We start from the raw sequence: 17989 nt of genomic DNA, 5'->3' as shown, positions 1-17989 counted from the left end.
GCATCTCTGAAAATCTCGTAATGGAAGAGAGTGGACTAAACGATAATGATTACTGTGCAGTCTGCATCTTACAAATCAAAATTCACTTGCTCATGTTCATAGATGAAAAGGCTCAGGGTCCTTCCAAATTAGTTGCCTTTTGCTGATTTCACAAACAATTTCACAAACAATTTCATGAACTGTATTTTTGGATGTAACATCTTCATGCCTCTGCTGTAACCATTTTACCTAAGGCTCCATACCCTGAACATAAATAGGAAATAAAAAATTACTAGAATTACATGTATTGTTGCCTTATATATCAGAATAAGCAACTGTCACAATCTTTTCTATCTTTTGCTGCTCCAGTGCTGTTATGCAAGAAGGCAATGTTGGGCAGCGTTGTTAGTGGTACATCCTTTCTGTGGAATAGCTGTCAGATGTAACAAGCTAAGTGTTTATACATGTGTTCTGGCCATTAACCTGTGGTCAGCATGAACAGTACACAGTATCAACATTCAAAGTATACAGTAAACGTTTCTGCAGAATGTAGGAGCCTCTAGAGGGGAAGTGTTATCTAAAGTAGGTTGCATAACCTTTTCAGTTTTTTCCATTGTTTTTCCTAAACAATTGGCACTACTTTTTTCATGCTGAATGCTCTATTACTTACCGGTAATCTTCATTACTCTGGGTCCCGTTGTCCTCGTCCCATTCATTAACTTAGTGGAGATAACCATCTCCAGACAGAAAAAAGACTAAAAGAATGCTGGGACACTAACCCCGCCCCTCCCACCGGGAGTCATAAGGAGTACTTGCCCAGCATTCCCCCTGAACAAACAAGCCCATAACAGGAAGGCCGGCCGTCCGGGAGGGAGGGCGGGGCGTATGAATGGGATGAGGACAACGGGACCCGGAGTAATGAAGATTACCAGTAAGTAATAGAGCATTAACCCCAGGTCCCTTATGTCCTCGTCCCATTCATTAACTTAGTGGAGAATACCAAAGCAGAAAAGCCGGCCTTCCCAAAAACAACATAAGCCAACCCAGGAAACCAAACCAAGGCAGGCAGAGAAGGAAAGCAAAAAGGCAGAACTGCTGAAAAACACCAGGCAGAGTACCAAGACAAGAGGGAGCCCCACCAAACTGGGACGAACCCAACAAAACAACGTAAGACCAACCAGATGACAAGTCCGACAACCACAGAGGTCAACCAGACCACAGCAGGAAGACCCCAAAGCAAACAAGGGAAGTGGAGAATACGGACACCACCACCAACCGAGGAAGCCATGAACTAAAACAGCAAAGAGGCCACCCAAGGAAGGAAGCCAAAGGGGCACCACGCCAGCAAGCCAGAACCAAACAGGCACCTGACCAAGGCACAGAGAAACCACGCCAGCAGAAGCAGGCACCGGCATAAGGGAAAACAAGCCCCAGGGCCACCAACACCCCACGGCCCAGGGGGCCAGAGAAAAACGAAGACCCAACAAGAGAAGAGGAGGACCAGCCACAGAGAGACCAGAGGACAAGCCCCCAGAAACCCACAGAAGAGCACTCGGCCCCAGGAAAAAAAGGGCCAGCACCAACCAACCAACAGCCGACCATCACCCAGCCCGGAAAGCTATACAGAGCCCCGGGACATGGAAAGAGGGAAAGCCAAGGCACCGGGGAAGAGGAAACAACTCCCGGAAGCCAACCCACCAGGCCCCAAGATCCCGAAGGAAGCAGACTCTACAGGGACCAAGATCCCACAGGCCGAAACACCGGCCAGGAATCAAGAGAAAGGGAACAGGAGGGAGCACAGGCACCCAAGAAGAAAGCCCCAGCAGAACAGCTCAACAGCAAACCGAGGGAAACCGGAGCAGAGAGACAGGCCAAGCAACAGAAGCCAGGGCGGAGAGCACAGGCAAACCAAACCCTAAGGCCCAGCACGACCCAAGGAAGGGCACAAGCAGGGAATAAGCCCCAGTGCAAATACAGCAACAGAGGACAAAGCACCCGGGAAGCAAAAGCTGAAGCCAAGCAACCCGCCCGACCAAAAAGGACCCGACGGCCAACCCATGTCAGGGAAAGGCCAAAGAAGGGAAGGCCCCTGCAGAGCATAGGCAAAGCAAAGGCTGGAAGGGCGAAGAGACCCCAGTCAAAGAAAAACGGTAAACCGAGCAGGACCGAAACCAAAACAAGGTAAGCCCCACAAAGGCCCGGACCAGCAAGGGCCGAGAACAAGGAAGACCCAACGTCCACAGCACCCCACATGGGAACAGAGACATGCAAAGGCCACCGAAGAGAGCGAACCGCCAGCAGCCATATGGACAAACCAGAAGGCAGAGACCGGCAGCCCCCGCGCCGCCCAATCGACATCCCCAGAGTAGGCAAGCAGGGTAGAAAGGAGTGGGTGACAGACCAAAACAGGCCCAGGCAGAGCCAAGAGGCCACAACAGCAGGAAAACACTACACCCGCAAGGACCATAACCTGACAAGAGAGGGAACAGCCACTCCACAGGAAGAAAAGACACCAGCCAAATCAAGGAGGCAGACCACCCAGCAAGCCCCCAAAACAGGCCTCCCAGGCAGCCCAGGACCACTGCAAGAGCTCAACCAGGCAAACCCGAGCAGAACTCATCACTGGAAAGCAGTAGGCCAGCCAAGAACAGAAGCCAACAGAGAGGAAGGCATCCGACAACCAAAAGGATGCACCGCCAAAGTAAGCATAAGCAGCCGCAAGCTGGCAGACCAGGAGCGACCGGAACACGGCCTCCAGACCACAAGGACAGGGAAAACCAAGGCACAACCTGGCCAAAGAACCACCAGGAACAGGCAGGGACAAGAACCCCTCTCCTCTGTGAACCAAGCCTGAGAAGAACACTGCAGGCCAGCGGAGACTCAGCGGGGGCCCACAGCCTCCAGGAAACCCAACCAGACACCAAAAAAAACCTACCCCGCAGCACCACTGACACCTGACAAAATCAGAGGAAGCAGAGAGTGAAGGCTGAAGAAAAAAAGCACAGCCCACAGCCAAGAGTATAAGCACCACACACCCCAGGGGAATCCAGAAGCCACCGAGGCACCAGACCAGGTGAGGCGCACAGAACACCACGCATCAGCGGGGACCAGAGAGGGCCAACACACCAGCAAGGGAGGCAGACCGGAAGGGAAGCTAGACCAGCACCAGAGTGTCAGCCAAGAACCAGCAGCCCACGGGAGCAGAACAAGACGACACCAACCGCAACCGGAAACACAATTGGGCGCCCCCAAGCAGGAGAGAAGCTGACCCCAGGGAGATAAAGCCACAGGCAAAACCCCAGACACCAGGATCAGCAACCTCGAGGCACAGGACACAGCCAAAGAGCTCCAGCAACACGCCCAAGGAAAGGACGAGCAAACAACCAGGACTACACGCAGCATCAACAAGCATGACCGGATGAAACACACCGAAACGCAGGCAAAGGCAACATGGAATGGAACCACAAGAGCCAGAACAGCTGCAGGACGACAGAGACAACAACACCGAAGCCACAGGTACATCCTTCAGGACAGGCAGGGGGCAGAGACCCACAGAAGCCACCAAGAGGCACCGGTGCCCAGCCTACAGGTGGACACACTGGCCAAGAAAACCCAACCCGGCCCATGGATGAAGATGGCACGCCAACAAACGGACTGCCGCCAAAGGAACAGGCCACAGCGGAGGAGGAACGAGGCATACAGGAGGGGAGACACCCACAAACAAGCACCCCCCATGATGGCGAAAGAAGCAGAAGTAAGGCAGCACAGCGAGAAAGAGCCTGCAGTGCCATAGCCCGCAAACCAACATGCCAAAGGAAACCCATACTTTCCGCAGCACCACAACCCCATGTAAAGAAGTACCACAGAAAACAGCAAGGCCACCGCCAGAATGCAAGGAGCCAAAGCACGCAAATACAGGCATGCACTGCTGAGCCATAGCCCGCAAACCAACACGCCAAAGGAAGTCCATACAAGCAGCAGTACGACAACCCCATGCAAAGAAGTACCACGGAAAACAGCAAGGCCTCTGCCAGAATGCGATGAGCCAAAGCACGCAAACACAGGCATGGACTGCTGAATGCAGATCAACCGAGCACCAAACCACGTGCAGCCCTGAACGCAGTGCTGGAGCAGCCACCCCGCCCCTCCACAGACAACTGAGAGGATCAGTGCCAGGCACATAAATGCATCATGGCAGGAACGCTGGACACACAACCCCCTAGCCAGTCAGAAGCAGGAGAAAGCAAAGCGGCAGAGTAGAAAGAACGCCGTTACTCCGAGTCCGCGCAGTCTAAGAAAGACACCACTGCCAGTAAAAGAGCAGCATCACAAAGCATATCCTACAGTATTGCACTGCATTTGCAGATATTCAGGCTTAGTACCACAGGCAAAGCGCTGAAGCGCAAGAGCAGTATCGGCCCACAGCCACCGTAGAGTGTACAGTGGAGCTCTCGACATTCCACTGTGATGCCAGGAGGAAGCAGGCCATGAACACGGCCGCGCAGTGCAAGAAGTGGAAAGCTGTGTGCCCTTTCACCTGCACCAAAAAACAATGTGTGCACTCAAAGCAGGCAAAAGTCAATTAAAATAAAAGTTGCAAAGCAAAAGCAGGATAGGCATTATCAAAGCATACTCAAGCAGGCATGAACACGGAGTACATGCATGGCTGCGTTCATGAAGGAAACACATCAGAACCGGGATCATGCTCCGGAGGACTCTAAAACAATAAATGCACAGTGTGTACTCCTACGAATTGTCCGCTCTGACATTAATGCTCAGTAAGAACAACAGAGGAGAACAGCGCCGAAAACGGCACATTACAACAGTTTGCAGTGGACACAGGTTTCACAATGGCAGTGCTGTGCATCGCTCCGCTTCACAAGAGCAGCACACGAACCAAATTGAGCACCCGCAGACACTGACATACATCTTACGTCACCCCCAGTGTAACAATACCTCACCAATATCAGGTTTGCAACTCCATGCCTCGCCCGGCCTGAAATGGAGAAAAGCAGACATAAACCGCTATGCGGTACTCACCCGGGGGGGCAAATACATAAACAAGGCCCCCCCTTCCACCTTCCACACGAAGCCGCCACCAGCCCAAAGCAGCAAACGCACCCTCACAAGGCTGGGGGAAAACAGGAACGCAGGAGAAAGGGCCCAACTTCCAACCGGTCAAGCCTCAGGAAGACGAGCAACCGGAAGGAGGCCGGCTCACCAGCCACAAAGGGCCTACAGGAATACTTTTTCCAAGCAGGGAAGACAAAATTCCAGCAGAGAAACCAAGCCTCCCAGCAAGTCCTGCAGGCCGGGAGGCAAGGAACCAGATACCCCAACCGCACAGCCAGGCAGCCCGACGGGGTATAACAGTAGAAGAAGCCACTCAAGCCAAGCAGGAGCAGCACCAGCATCCAAATCCAGATTCTGTCGACAGACAGAAAAAAAGAACAGGGGGAATGCTGGGCAAGTACTCCTTATGTACTCCCGGTGGGAGGGGCGGGGTTAGAGTCCCAGCATTCTTTTAGTCTTTTTTCTGTCTGGAGATGGTTATCTCCACTAAGTTAATGAATGGGACGAGGACATAAGGGACCTGGGGGTAATGGTGATCGAAGATCCTTATAGTAACTTTGTGCCTCATACTCTGGGACTCTTGAAGCACATTATATTGTCTCAGTAGAAGCACAAGCCACTATTCATCTGAATAAGTGTATGTTTTAAAGATAAGTATTTGAATGCAAATTTCTAAAATATTGATTTGATGACTTAAAATCCAAGATCATTTATAGTGCCAGGCTGTTTGTAAATAGTTGAATTATTAGTACTTTTGTGAATATCACTAACCTCTTCCCTACAAGTGACTTCTTGGCTCTTTCCCCGTCATTGTTTGCATAGATGTAAACGAAATCTATATTTATTTTATACCTCCAACTGCTCATCATACACCTTTTATTTATAGGTTTAACTGTCCATTTGCTTGGATCTTTTTAGCATTCTCTGTCACATCATTCCATAAAACGAGATGCCATGCTATGAAAATGTATTAGACAATAACCTGGTGGCAATCCTACATTCCAAGGAACCAGAGTAATTATGAATATCAAAATGAAATGTGTTCCTTCGAATTTATTTAGGCACTCTTATATTTTGGGGGACCCCAATGAGTGCTATGAATACCCATTATTTCAGTAAATGTGCTATATTGTTGAAAAGACGTTTACAGTGTCAAATTTGGTAATGGGTGCGCCAAGGGAAGTTCAGTGCAAGTCAACAGCAATAAGGTGATGGGTGCACAGACCAAAAAAACACAACTGTCTCTATGGCAGTTCCATTTGTTAACTGATAAATACGTTCTGGAGTATCTTGTTGTTAGAAATTAAATTATAATTTGGAGTGGGTGACTACCCACTTTAAGGAATAATTACATCCCTTGTCAGGGTGAACCCTCAAGGTCACAAAATTAACCTGAGTCCAACCCCTGGTAGCTCCGGCACAGTGTCAACAGGCTTTACTTAGCGGAAATATTATGCAGTACCAAAGTTATGCAGTGCCAAAACATTAATAAAGTAAAATTGTGAAACAATATACATCCCAAAACGAGTTAGAAAAATGGAATAGCACGTTATGGGCCAAAACGTGTTTCACGACAACACTCTTCATTAGGGCCATGTAATATATGTTATGCAGGTGGCAATTGTTCATCCAAAATATTATATTTTCACAGTTTTGGTATAGTGACCGATAGCTGGATTACATCTGTGAGAGGGACGGTAGTAGGTATTATTACAGCCGCCCTCATGCGTAATCCAGCTACCAGCCACCGTACCAAAATTGTAAAAATATAACACTTCGGATGAAGTATAGAATACTGAATATATTTTATTAGCATTTTTCGTGATTAACATAAAGAACATATCATCTTTAACCACACCTTAAAACTTTGTGAAAGATTGTCAAATTGGCATCTGGACTGGAGGGTCTTGTCCTGTAATTTTCTTTTGAGGTCGGTGTCTAACCCTTTAGAGAGACAAATTGCTTGTAATGTTCGATAATTGATGTGCTAATGTATACGGTCCTCTGGGATGCAGTTTTTCACATTTTGTGTTATCTGGGCCACATATGTGTTGCAGCCGGGACACGAGATAGCACACATGTGTACATTTGAGTTGCAATTAATGAAATGCCTTATCATGTACTTGGAATCAATGTGTTTAAAGGGTTTAGTCTTCAAACAATATTTACAAGAACTACATGCACCACACTTATAATCAGGGCCACTGGAATTATGCAGCTGCTGCGATTTCCACACAATTATAGGTTTGCTGCATTTTGCCACATAATATATAATCTGCTGCATAATCTGCTGATTTAACCAAAATAAATTGTTTCTAACTCAAGCTACCTTTTTAGTAACCTTTAAACCAAAGGTGACAAAAATGCAGTGACACATGTTGCCACACCTTTGCAAGCAGGACTCGCCAGCTTTCTGCTACTTATTGCTATGTATGAGTGTTACACAGGTACTAATGAGGTGCAACCAATGCCCATATAGTATTACTAAGTTTAAAAATTAAAAAATATTGAAGTAATACTATTACAAAATGTTTTGCATTATATCACATAACTTGTTTTTCTTGCTGCATAATTCCCGCAACTGTGCCACATAATTTGACTTTCTCCTGCTGCATAATTCCAGAGGCCCTGCTAATAATGCTTAGTATCGACTGCAAGCTCCAGTAATATTACAGTTGGTCGACTAATTCTTGAGAGTGTAGGCCTATTACCATGTCCCATCTGTTTTGGCCCCTTTTGAAGGGCACCTGGGTTTGTCATACGTATCAATTGAGAACCCACATATCACACGCAATGCTTTCTTCCAATATCAGCTGCCTGTGAACATCACAGAGTTCTGATAAAGAACTAGAAAGTTCACCTAGCTCATCGAAAGGGCCTGTACTGGGAGATATACTGCTGGAGAAAACAGCTTTATAATAAGTCTCGGTTTGGAAATGTTATTGTGTTGTGTTCTTAAGTGTAAAGTACTGCTTGAAATGTAACACACACTTCTCCAGGGATTTCGTGCTGCGTGTGTCATAGCTAGCAGGAATGAAAAATAGTGGATCTATTAAGTTAGCAGGCGTGGCCCCCTCCCAAATTAATAACACCATTACTGACATATATTTGCATCTTTCTTCTGTTACCAGATATATAGTTTACTAATGTGATTTATTAAGCACACTGCTATCAATTGTGCCATACTGTTGCACAGTATATGCAGTGGCAAAATACACTTCAAATATTAATTTTGGGATTTCTAGATTGACGCCAATTGTGGCATTTTTAATACAGTGAGAGTAAGCCTAGAAAGGTAAAAGTTATGCAATGTTATTATCGCTGTACACTCTTGGACTAGTCATCCTATACCATTTGTGTGAAATAACTGTGTGCATTTTCAGGATTAAGAATTTGAGTAACTAAATGAGTTTGACAAGGTTATAATTGTTCCTTAACAGTCAATTACTTTTTCTTCACACCCGATCTAGAATTTACAGCAAACACCATCTTAGAAAATTATTGCATTGCCTTTGTAATTCATTTGAATATCATTATTTTAATACAAAAGTCAGATAAAGGAGGCAGTGTATTTGACAGTATTTTATGCCTGAGGCTAAATTCTTCCTATTGGATTTTGTAAAGTTAATAAATATGAAATGAGTATTGTATGAATATAACTGCGTTTTATTAATACGTTACTCTTGCTAAACTTTTGGTGAACCACGTTTTATTTACCTTAGGGAATGGAAAAGAAAGCAGAGCCCCACAAAAAGGTAAATTATCTCAACTCAATCTCTTGTAGAAAATATGAATATGAAATTAAATTGAATTAATTGGGTAAATTAGGAGGAGTTAGTTATTAAAGCACCACAGAATGTCTTATTATGATTTGGTAAATGGTGTTGTTAAGCTGTTTTGAACGATGAAAAAGTAAGCAAATTATTTTATAAACGTTGTAATTGGTCTTCCTTGCAGAGCCATGCTGACTGTGCATGCGTCAGCGGTGTTCCTAGTGGAAATAATACAGTGGTGCCTGGAAAATGCCCAAGCCCTGGTTGCCAAGAAGCCTTCCTTACATTCCTGTGTGTGATGTGTGTTTGCAGCATGATTGGAGCAATGGCGCAGACTCCATCGGTTATCATTCTTATACGGTAAGATTGTTGGATTCAAAATCACACAAGCAAATGCAGTGGTGTTGGTAAAATATGACTGTACCCCTAGTTGAAATTTGACAACCAATTTAAAATTGATTTATTCACTGTAGGAACCCTCTAATGAAACTCTGACTTGTTATGTTACCTAGCTGTCTAAAGCAAGAAGGCAAGAAGCATGTATATGTTGTATATATTATGCGCTATATATACATTTATAAATGTGTGTGTGTGAGTATGTATATATATATGTATATATATATATATATATATATATATATATTCACTGAAAAAACCATAGGTTAGAGACCATATATAGTTAGCTGGACATTTTATTGACATAAAACCAATGAAATTCCATATATAGTTAGTTGCACTAACTATATATCGCGCACCCGCAATCCACTGCTGATGATGTCACATATTACATCATTCATGACATGGTCAGTGACATCACTGATGACATCTCAAATGACATCACTGATGACATCACTGATACATCTCAAATGACATCACTGATGACATCATCTAGTGTCTGTGTGTTTTTGTAAAGTTTAAATATGTTTTACATATTGAAGAATGAGTGGATGTATGGAAGACTGAGTGTGTGTGTGGCTGGCTGGGAGGTGTGTGACTCTGTGCATATCAATGCGTACTTGTATCAGTGATTGTATAAGAGAGTAAGTATGTGTTAGTATATGTGTGAAAAGTATGGTGTTCTGTGTTTAACTGTATAGATGAGGAAATCGAAGTGTGATTGATTCTTCACAGGACTGACTAGGTGTATGAGTGCATATGATAGTGTTGTAATAATGAGTGACTGTATGTATGAGTGATTGTATGGGTGAATGAGTGAATGTGTGTGTAGACGTAGGAATCAGTGAGTGCGTATGTAGTAACTGGTATTGGTGTGTCATGATGTCATCAGTGATGTCATTTGAGATGTCATCAGTGATGTCATTTGAGATGTCATCAGTGATGTCATCAGTGATGTCACTGAAGTATGGTGTTCTGTGTTTAACTGTATAGATGAGGAAATGGAAGTGTGATTGATTCTTTACAGGACTAACTAGGTGTGTGAGTAACTCCATGGATGAGTGGCAGTGTGTGAGTGTCTGCATAGGTGTATGAGTGCATATGATAGTGTTGTAATAATGAGTGACTGTATGTATGAGTGTTTGTATGGGTGAATGAGTGAATGTGTGTGTAGACGTAGGAATCAGTGAGTGCGTATGTAGTAACTGGTATTGGTGTGTCATGATGTCATCAGTGATGTCATTTGAGATGTCATCAATGATGTCATCAGTGATGTCATTTGAGATGTCATCAGTGATGTCATCAGTGATGTCACTGACCATGTCATGAATGATGTAATATGTGACATCATCAGCAGTGGATTGCGGGTGCGCGATATATAGTTAGTGCAACTAACTATATATGGAATTTCATTGGTTTTATGTCAATAAAATGTCCAGCTAACTATATATGGTCTCTAACCTATGGTTTTTTCAGTGAATTTTCAAGGTTTTGTAAATGCAAATCCCTAACTATATATGGTCTATAACCTATGGTTTTTTCAGTGAATTTCTTTGGTTTTTTAAAAGCTAATATCTATAGCTGTAAAATATATTCTTTATTACGTGACGTATCACGTAGCCACGTGAGACGCCTCATGACGCGTCGCATAACCGTGACGTATCGGCTCTGCAGCGAAAACAAAACCCGTAACGTAAGCGTGCCGGAGCACGCTTACAGATATATATATTTTTTTTAACCTTAATTAGACAAAATCCACACGTGCACATATCTTGAGGCCTTGCAAAGGCACATCAAACAAACAGTCCCTACAATTTTGCCAAGTTTGCTGGAAATCTATTCCCTTAATTTTTTTTTTACTGTTTCTCTTGGTTTTCCCCTTGTTACGCTTACCGGGACGCTACCCGGTACGCAAACCGGACGCTCCAAAAACACAAGATGGCGGACTCCCGTTACGCTGCCGGTTAGCTGCCCAGTTCGCGTACCGGGAAGCGCCTCTACCGTGAAAAATCGCGGGGGACTTTAATATCCCCCTCATCAATCCTAGGGGGGTCAGGAGGGGTTTACCTTGCCCCCTTTCCTTCATTTCCCCCTTCTTTTTTCACCACATCTTGTCTCTCGAACCTACTGAGAGACAAGATGGCGGCCGCTCCGGACTGTTTACAATGTTGACAGCTACGCTGCCGGTTAGCTGCCCGGTTAGCTGCCTGGTGAGCTGCCCGGTGAGCAGCCCGGTTCGCGTACCGGGACGCGCCTCTACGGCGTAAAATCGCAAAAAAAAATTTTTTTTTTTTTTTGCCTTGCGGGGCACTTTAATATCCCCCTCATCAATCCTAGGGGGTCAGGAGTGGTCTACCTTGCCCCCTTTCCTTCATTTCCCCCTTCGTTTTTCACCAAATCTTGTCTCTCGATCGTACCGAGAGACAAGATGGCGGCCGCTCCGGACTGTTTAGAATGTTGACAGACACCGGAGAGCCAATCAGCTTCGCTTCGCGAAGTTCCGTTACGCGTCAGGTACGCGAACCGGGGCGCTAACCGGAGCGCTGTCACAGATATATATATATTTTTAAACGTTAATTTCTCAAAATCCACTGGAGCACATATATTGAGACATAGCAAAGGCACGTCGGGCAAACGATATCTACAATTTTGCCAAGTTTCATGTAAATCTATTCAGCCGTTCGAGCTAAAAGTGAGTCCAACCGCCCTATGGAAAAATGAATGGGAAAAACGCGTTTTGGGACCCCCCTTTTTTCTCGGCCCCCCCTTGACGAAACCCCCCCAAATTTTCAGGGGCTGCTCAGAAACTAAATGTGCCATTTTCTTGAAAGTTTTAGCCAATTCCGTCCACAAACGCCAAAGTTATTAGACATAGAATTTTCAGAAATCCCATAGAGAAAAAATCCTAACTATATATACCCACTGGCTATCGCCAGTAGGTAATATACATATATAAACATATATAATCTGCATATCTATATAAATATAAATGCATGCATACATATACATATATGCATACATATGCATGTTATTTACATGAAAGTTTTAAAAACACTAATAAAAGCAAAGCTAAAAAGCCACCTCATTACAAACAGAATGGCTTTAACTTAAACGAGGGCGAGATCTATTGCATTTTCAATGCTTGTTTACTTTGGTTCTATCAAGAAGGCATTCAGATGTGTCACACATTTGCCATAAATTCTGAATGTTAGCACTCTAGTTGCTAATTAGATCACTGTAGTAAAGCTAGTGCTCACCAGGGAAGTCTGCTGCTAATCATGGTTTGCAGCCATTTTCCCGCATTTTTTATCCCGCAGACTTTCAGTCCGCATACCATTATCCCGCAAGGTCATTGACCTCGCATACCATTATCCCGCATTTTTTCAAAACGCATGTGCATTTATCGCGCATGCCTTTACAAAGAATTACGTTTTAAAGGCATGTATGGTAAATGCATTTGCGTTGTGAAAACCACGATGACGAGAGAGGTAAGTGGGTTTGTGTTAATTTTTTCGTGGGTTAGTGATTGTGTAGTGTAGTGTAGTGTTGTGTAGTGTAGTGTTGTGTTAGTGTAGTGTAGAGTTGTGGTGGTTGTTTAGTGTAGGGTCATGCTGGGGGTAGTGTTTTAGGGTTTAGGGTTGTGTTGTAGTGTTTGCGTAGTGTAGGGTCATGCAGGGGGTAGTGTTTTAGGGTTTAGGGTAGTGTTGTAGTGTTTGCGTAGTGTAGGGTCATGCTGGGGGTAGTGTTTTAGGGTTTAGGGTTGTGTTGTAGTGTTTGCGTAGTGTAGGGTCATGCTGGGGCTAGTGTTTTAGGGTTTAGGGTAGTGTTGTAGTGTTTGCGTAGTGTAGGGTCATGCTGGGCGTAGTGTTTTAGGGTTTAGGATAGTGTTGTAGTGTTTGCGTAGTGTAGGGTCATGCTGGGGGTAGTGTTTTAGGGTTTTGGGTAGTGTTGTAGTGTTTGCGTAGTGTAGGGTCATGCTGGGGTGTAGTGTTTTAGGGTTTAGGGTAGTGTTGTAGTGTTTGCGTAGTGTAGGGTCATGCTGGGGGTAGTGTTTTAGGGTTTTGGGTAGTGTTGTAGTGTTTGCGTAGTGTAGGGTCATGCTGGGGGTAGTGTTTTAGGGTTTTGGGTAGTGTTGTAGTGTTTGCGTAGTGTAGGGTCATGCTGGGGTGTAGTGTTTTAGGGTTTTGGGTAGTGTTGTAGTGTTTGCGTAGTGTAGGGTCATGCTGGGGTGTAGTGTTTTAGGGTTTTGGGTAGTGTTGTAGTGTTTGCGTAGTGTAGGGTCATGCTGGGGGTAGTGTTTTAGGGTTTTGGGTAGTGTTGTAGTGTTTGCGTAGTGTAGGGTCATGCTGGGGGTAGTGTTTTAGGGTTTTGGGTAGTGTTGTAGTGTTTGCGTAGTGTAGGGTCATGCTGGGGGTAGTGTTTTAGGGTTTAGGGTAGTGTTGTAGTGTTTGCGTAGTGTAGGGTCATGCTGGGGGTAGTGTTTTAGCGTTTAGGGTAGTGTTGTAGTGTTTGCGTAGTGTAGGGTCATGCTGGGGGTAGTGTTTTAGGGTTTAGGGTAGTGTTGTAGTGTTTGCGTAGTGTAGGGTCATGCTGGGGGTAGTGTTTTAGGGTTTAGGGTAGTGTTGTAGTGTTTGCGTAGTGTAGGGTCATGCTGGGGTGTAGTGTTTTAGGGTTTTGGGTACTGTTGTAGTGTTTGCGTAGTGTAGGGTCATGCTGGGGGTAGTGTTTTAGGGTTTAGGGTAGTGCTGTAGTGTTTGCGTAGCGTAGGGTCATGCTGGGGTGTAGTGTTTTAGGGTTTTGGGTAGTGTTGTGTTTGCGTAGTGTAGGGTCATGCTGGGGGTAGTGTTTTAGGGTTTAGGGTAGTGCTGTAGTGTTTGCGTAGTGTAGGGTCATGCTGGGGGTAGTGTTTTAGGGTTTAGGGTTGTGTTGTAGTGTTTGCGTAGTGTAGGGTCATGCTGGGGGTAGTGTTTTAGGGTTTAGGGTTGTGTTGTAGTGTTTGCGTAGTGTAGGGTCATGCTGGGGGTAGTGTTTTAGGGTTTAGGGTAGTGTTGTAGTGTTTGCGTAGTGTAGGGTCATGCTGGGGTGTAGTGTTTTAGGGTTTTGGGTAGTGTTGTAGTGTTTGCGTAGTGTAGGGTCATGCTGGGGGTAGTGTTTTAGGGTTTAGGGTAGTGTTGTAGTGTTTGCGTAGTGTAGGGTCATGCTGGGGGTAGTGTTTTAGGGTTTAGGGTAGTGTTGTACTGTTTGCGTAGTGTAGGGTCATGCTGGGGGTAGTGTTTTAGGGTTTAGGGTAGTTTAGTTGTTTAGTGTATGCTAAAGGCATATTCGTTCTAAAAGTTTTCGTTATTTTAATTTGCGGCCTAATAGTACATGCGGGATTTTTTTTGCGGACTGATGGTATGCGGGATTTCGTCATATATTCGCTAATCATACTTTCTATGGCAAAATGAACCCCCTCATTTTGTTCCTTTTTAAATTAAATGTTTTAAGAGTTACCACTTTATTCCAATCAAGATGGCTTCAGGTGTGCCATACCTTTGTAATAAGTAGGACTGTTAGCATTCTAGTTGTTCTTTAGAACACTCTGGGACATTCTGTCATTGGGCTATAGTTGGGCTACATCTGGCTGATATTTGGGCTACATTTGTTTTTTTTTGTCTCTGATGGCCATCTTTGGGCTACATTGGGCTACATTGGGCTACATTTGGGCTTCAACATATATATAGCCCAATGTAGCCCAATATATATTTTTCAAAGTTAATTTTCGTAAAAACCACTGGAGCCTATATCTTGAGACATAGCAAAGGCACATCGGGCTACCAGTCCCTACAATTTTGCCAAGTTTGGTGTAAATCCATTCAGCCGTTCAGGCTAAAAGTGAGGCCAACCGCCCTATGGAAAATTGCATGGGAAAAACACGTTTTGGGACCCCCCTTTTTTCTCGGCCCCCCCTTGACGAAACCCCCCCAAATTTTTAGGGGCTGCTCAGAAACAAAATGTTCCATTTTCCTGAAAATATCAGCCAATTCTGTCCTCAAACGCCAAAGTTATTCGACATAGAATTTTCAAAAATCCCATAGGAAAAAAATCCTAACTATATATACCTACTGGCTATCGCCAGTAGGTAATACATATATATATGGAGCCGTCATCGTTGGGTGAATAAATTCCTCTTTGTTGAATCCCACGGAGTCAGTGCCTTTTTGCATTGCTGTAACAAAGGTTTGGATGTTATATATAGGTATATATATACACATATATGTATATATATATATTTATATTAATTGTAACATAAAATTCACTAAAGCACCTCATTATTTTGTATCATCATGTTCGAGCATGTGAGCTGTAGATCACATGCTGTGCATAGCTCGCCCTCTGGTGTTGGGTCCAGATGTCTGCACTTTCTTCGAAGATGTTTTTCCAGTCACAAGGTATGTGACTCCTCCTTTCGGTGATAGTGTGCATGGGCATCGCCTCCATTGTTAAATTGTTCTTTTCTGCAATCGGGTTCGGATGTTTATTGCCTCACTCCGGTCTGCACCGTTTCTCGCACCCCTTCGACGCGCATTTCACTATCCTCGACAGTATTGTTATCGATCGCGATTTCCTATTCTACACGTTTCGCATGAACTCAAGACAACTTCAATCGGAAAACTCGTGGCAGGCCGTTGGGCATTCCCGCGCCGACAGCACCAGCAGTCGATGGAACGGACTCCCTTCAAGTTTTGCCCTGGGTGTCGTGCTAAGTTTCCACGCACCGACTTGCACAAAGTGGGCAGCCTCTGCCTGTCCCCAGAACACGACGCGAAAGACTCCAACGCGTGCCAATCATTTTGATTGAAGAAGACGCTTTGTGACCATCTGGCTTGACGTCACAAGATGCAACATCAAACCAGCTTTGCACCGGACAGCCTCGGTTAAGATTCCAACACAGAACATCACGCTCAAGGAGCTGAGGTAGAAGAAGAATATATCTCCCTCGCCGAAGCCGACTCCGACATGGAAGAAGAGGAGCAGGATTACGCCGACTCAATGATACCCCCTTGGCCCCTCATCAAACAAAGAATAAGGCTCTGGTCCCTCCTCTGTCTTTGGGCCAAGGACAGCACCACTCCCTCGGCATCGAAACGCAAAGAAAAGCCTTCCGGCTCGGGCTCAAGTTGGCCCCATATCAGTGACCAACCAACACCTTCGGCATCGAAAGCCAAACTGAACCATCTCTCTGTGCGGGTCCCATCAGTATCCAAAATTCCACCCTCTGCACCGAAAGCTTTGGAATCGCAACCTTTGACGCCAACACCGGCAAGTAAGGACAAAGACACCTTTGATGCCAACACCGGCGAGTAAAGACAAAGACATTCTGTTTAAGAGCCTCGACCCGATGCAACGCCATCGGATCTGAAGCAGAATAAGCTGGTGATACACCCAGAAACAGGACCTATACATGCCACCCTTCCAAAAAAACATAAAAAAGACCAGCTAGAGGACTACCACATTCCTCTCAAAAGGAAAAGTGTGGTTACTAACCCTTCTCCACCTTACATTTCACCTCATTCCCCTACTCATCCCAACTTACTTATTGCACCGAGAAATTGACCACCACTATCATCTCACCCACAGGATGGCGGGAATGACCCCTGGGAGGATTATCACACTGACCCAAACACGGATAATGACCCTGATCAATATCCGTCCACACCTTCGCCACCTGATGATAACATTGTATATAATGAGCTACTTAACAGAGCTGCTCAATATCACGGGGTGAAGCTACATAAGGAGCCATCAGAAGAGGACTTTCTATTTGAGACCCTAAATTCCACTCAAAAAACCACTCATACACTGATAATGCTTAAAGGCATGTTAAAGCACGCAGCTGACATTTTCAAAGATCCTGTAAGGGCAAGAATAATCACACCTGAGTGGAGAAAAAAGTATAAGCCTGCAACTATTGATCCACTTACATCAACGGTCAGTTGCGCTTAGACTCTCTTGTGGTTTCCAACATACGTAAGAGAGCTAACTCACAAACCGCTCTCTTGTGGTTTCCAACGTACGTAAGAGATCTAACTCACAAACCCCGGGCGAGGCCCCTCCTCCTGACAAAGGAGTCAAACCTAATTGATGCCTCGGGCAAAAAAGTAGTTCCCCAAGCGGCCAATCATTGGCGCATTTCTAATACACAAGCCTTCTTGGCCCTGAACGACAGGGCTCATTGCGTTGAGATAGAAAAGCTCATGCTATTTCCCCCTGACGAGCATAAGACTAAAGCTAATGATCTTATCCAGGAAGGCAAACTCATTACTAATACTTCCATCAGATGTGCACTAGACAGCAGCTTGTGCAGTAAACACTAGCGTACTATTACGCAGGCATGCTTGGTTGAGAATTTCAGGATTGCAAACCTCCATTCTCAATCAACCATTTGATAAAGAACATTTCTTTGGCCCAGCAGTTGATACCGTCGCTGGAAAAAACAAAAAAAGACACAGAAGTCGCAAAGTCCATGGGGGATTTGCATTCATCTACAAATAGGTGGTTCCTTCATCGCTCCTTTTACAGGGGTGGCTCCAAGACTGTATCCAAAGAAACTCCCTCCACCTCTTACAAAGGTAATAATCAATCACCCTCATCAAGAGGCTACTTTCGAGGGGGCTTTAGAGGAAACAACAGGAAGAGAAGAGGTAGAGGCAACTCCACACACACTTCCCCTGCAAACAAACAGTGAGTCTCTTCAGGCACCATCCAAAGATTCCACTCCTCTCAGG

At 45.0% G+C, this 17989-nt stretch overlaps 1 protein-coding gene across 2 annotated transcripts in view; it reads left to right on the top strand.

Annotated features, from left to right (window-relative positions):
* SLCO3A1 (solute carrier organic anion transporter family member 3A1) overlaps positions 1-17989 on the top strand; it is a 745165-nt gene that overhangs the window by 651776 nt on the left and 75400 nt on the right. Inside the window, exons 8-9 of one of the 2 annotated variants that reach the window (XM_078683156.1) lie at positions 8775-8807; positions 9010-9185. In XM_078683156.1, coding sequence (XP_078539282.1) covers positions 8775-8807; positions 9010-9185 — 209 coding nt within the window. The remainder of the gene's footprint in view (positions 1-8774; positions 8808-9009; positions 9186-17989) is intronic. The other variant, XM_078683157.1, reaches the window with a different exon arrangement.

This window comes from Lissotriton helveticus, chromosome 3_1 (assembly GCF_964261635.1).
Source record: "Lissotriton helveticus chromosome 3_1, aLisHel1.1, whole genome shotgun sequence".
Classification (NCBI taxonomy): domain Eukaryota; kingdom Metazoa; phylum Chordata; class Amphibia; order Caudata; family Salamandridae; genus Lissotriton; species Lissotriton helveticus.
This window is presented reverse-complemented; position numbering and strand designations above follow the sequence as displayed.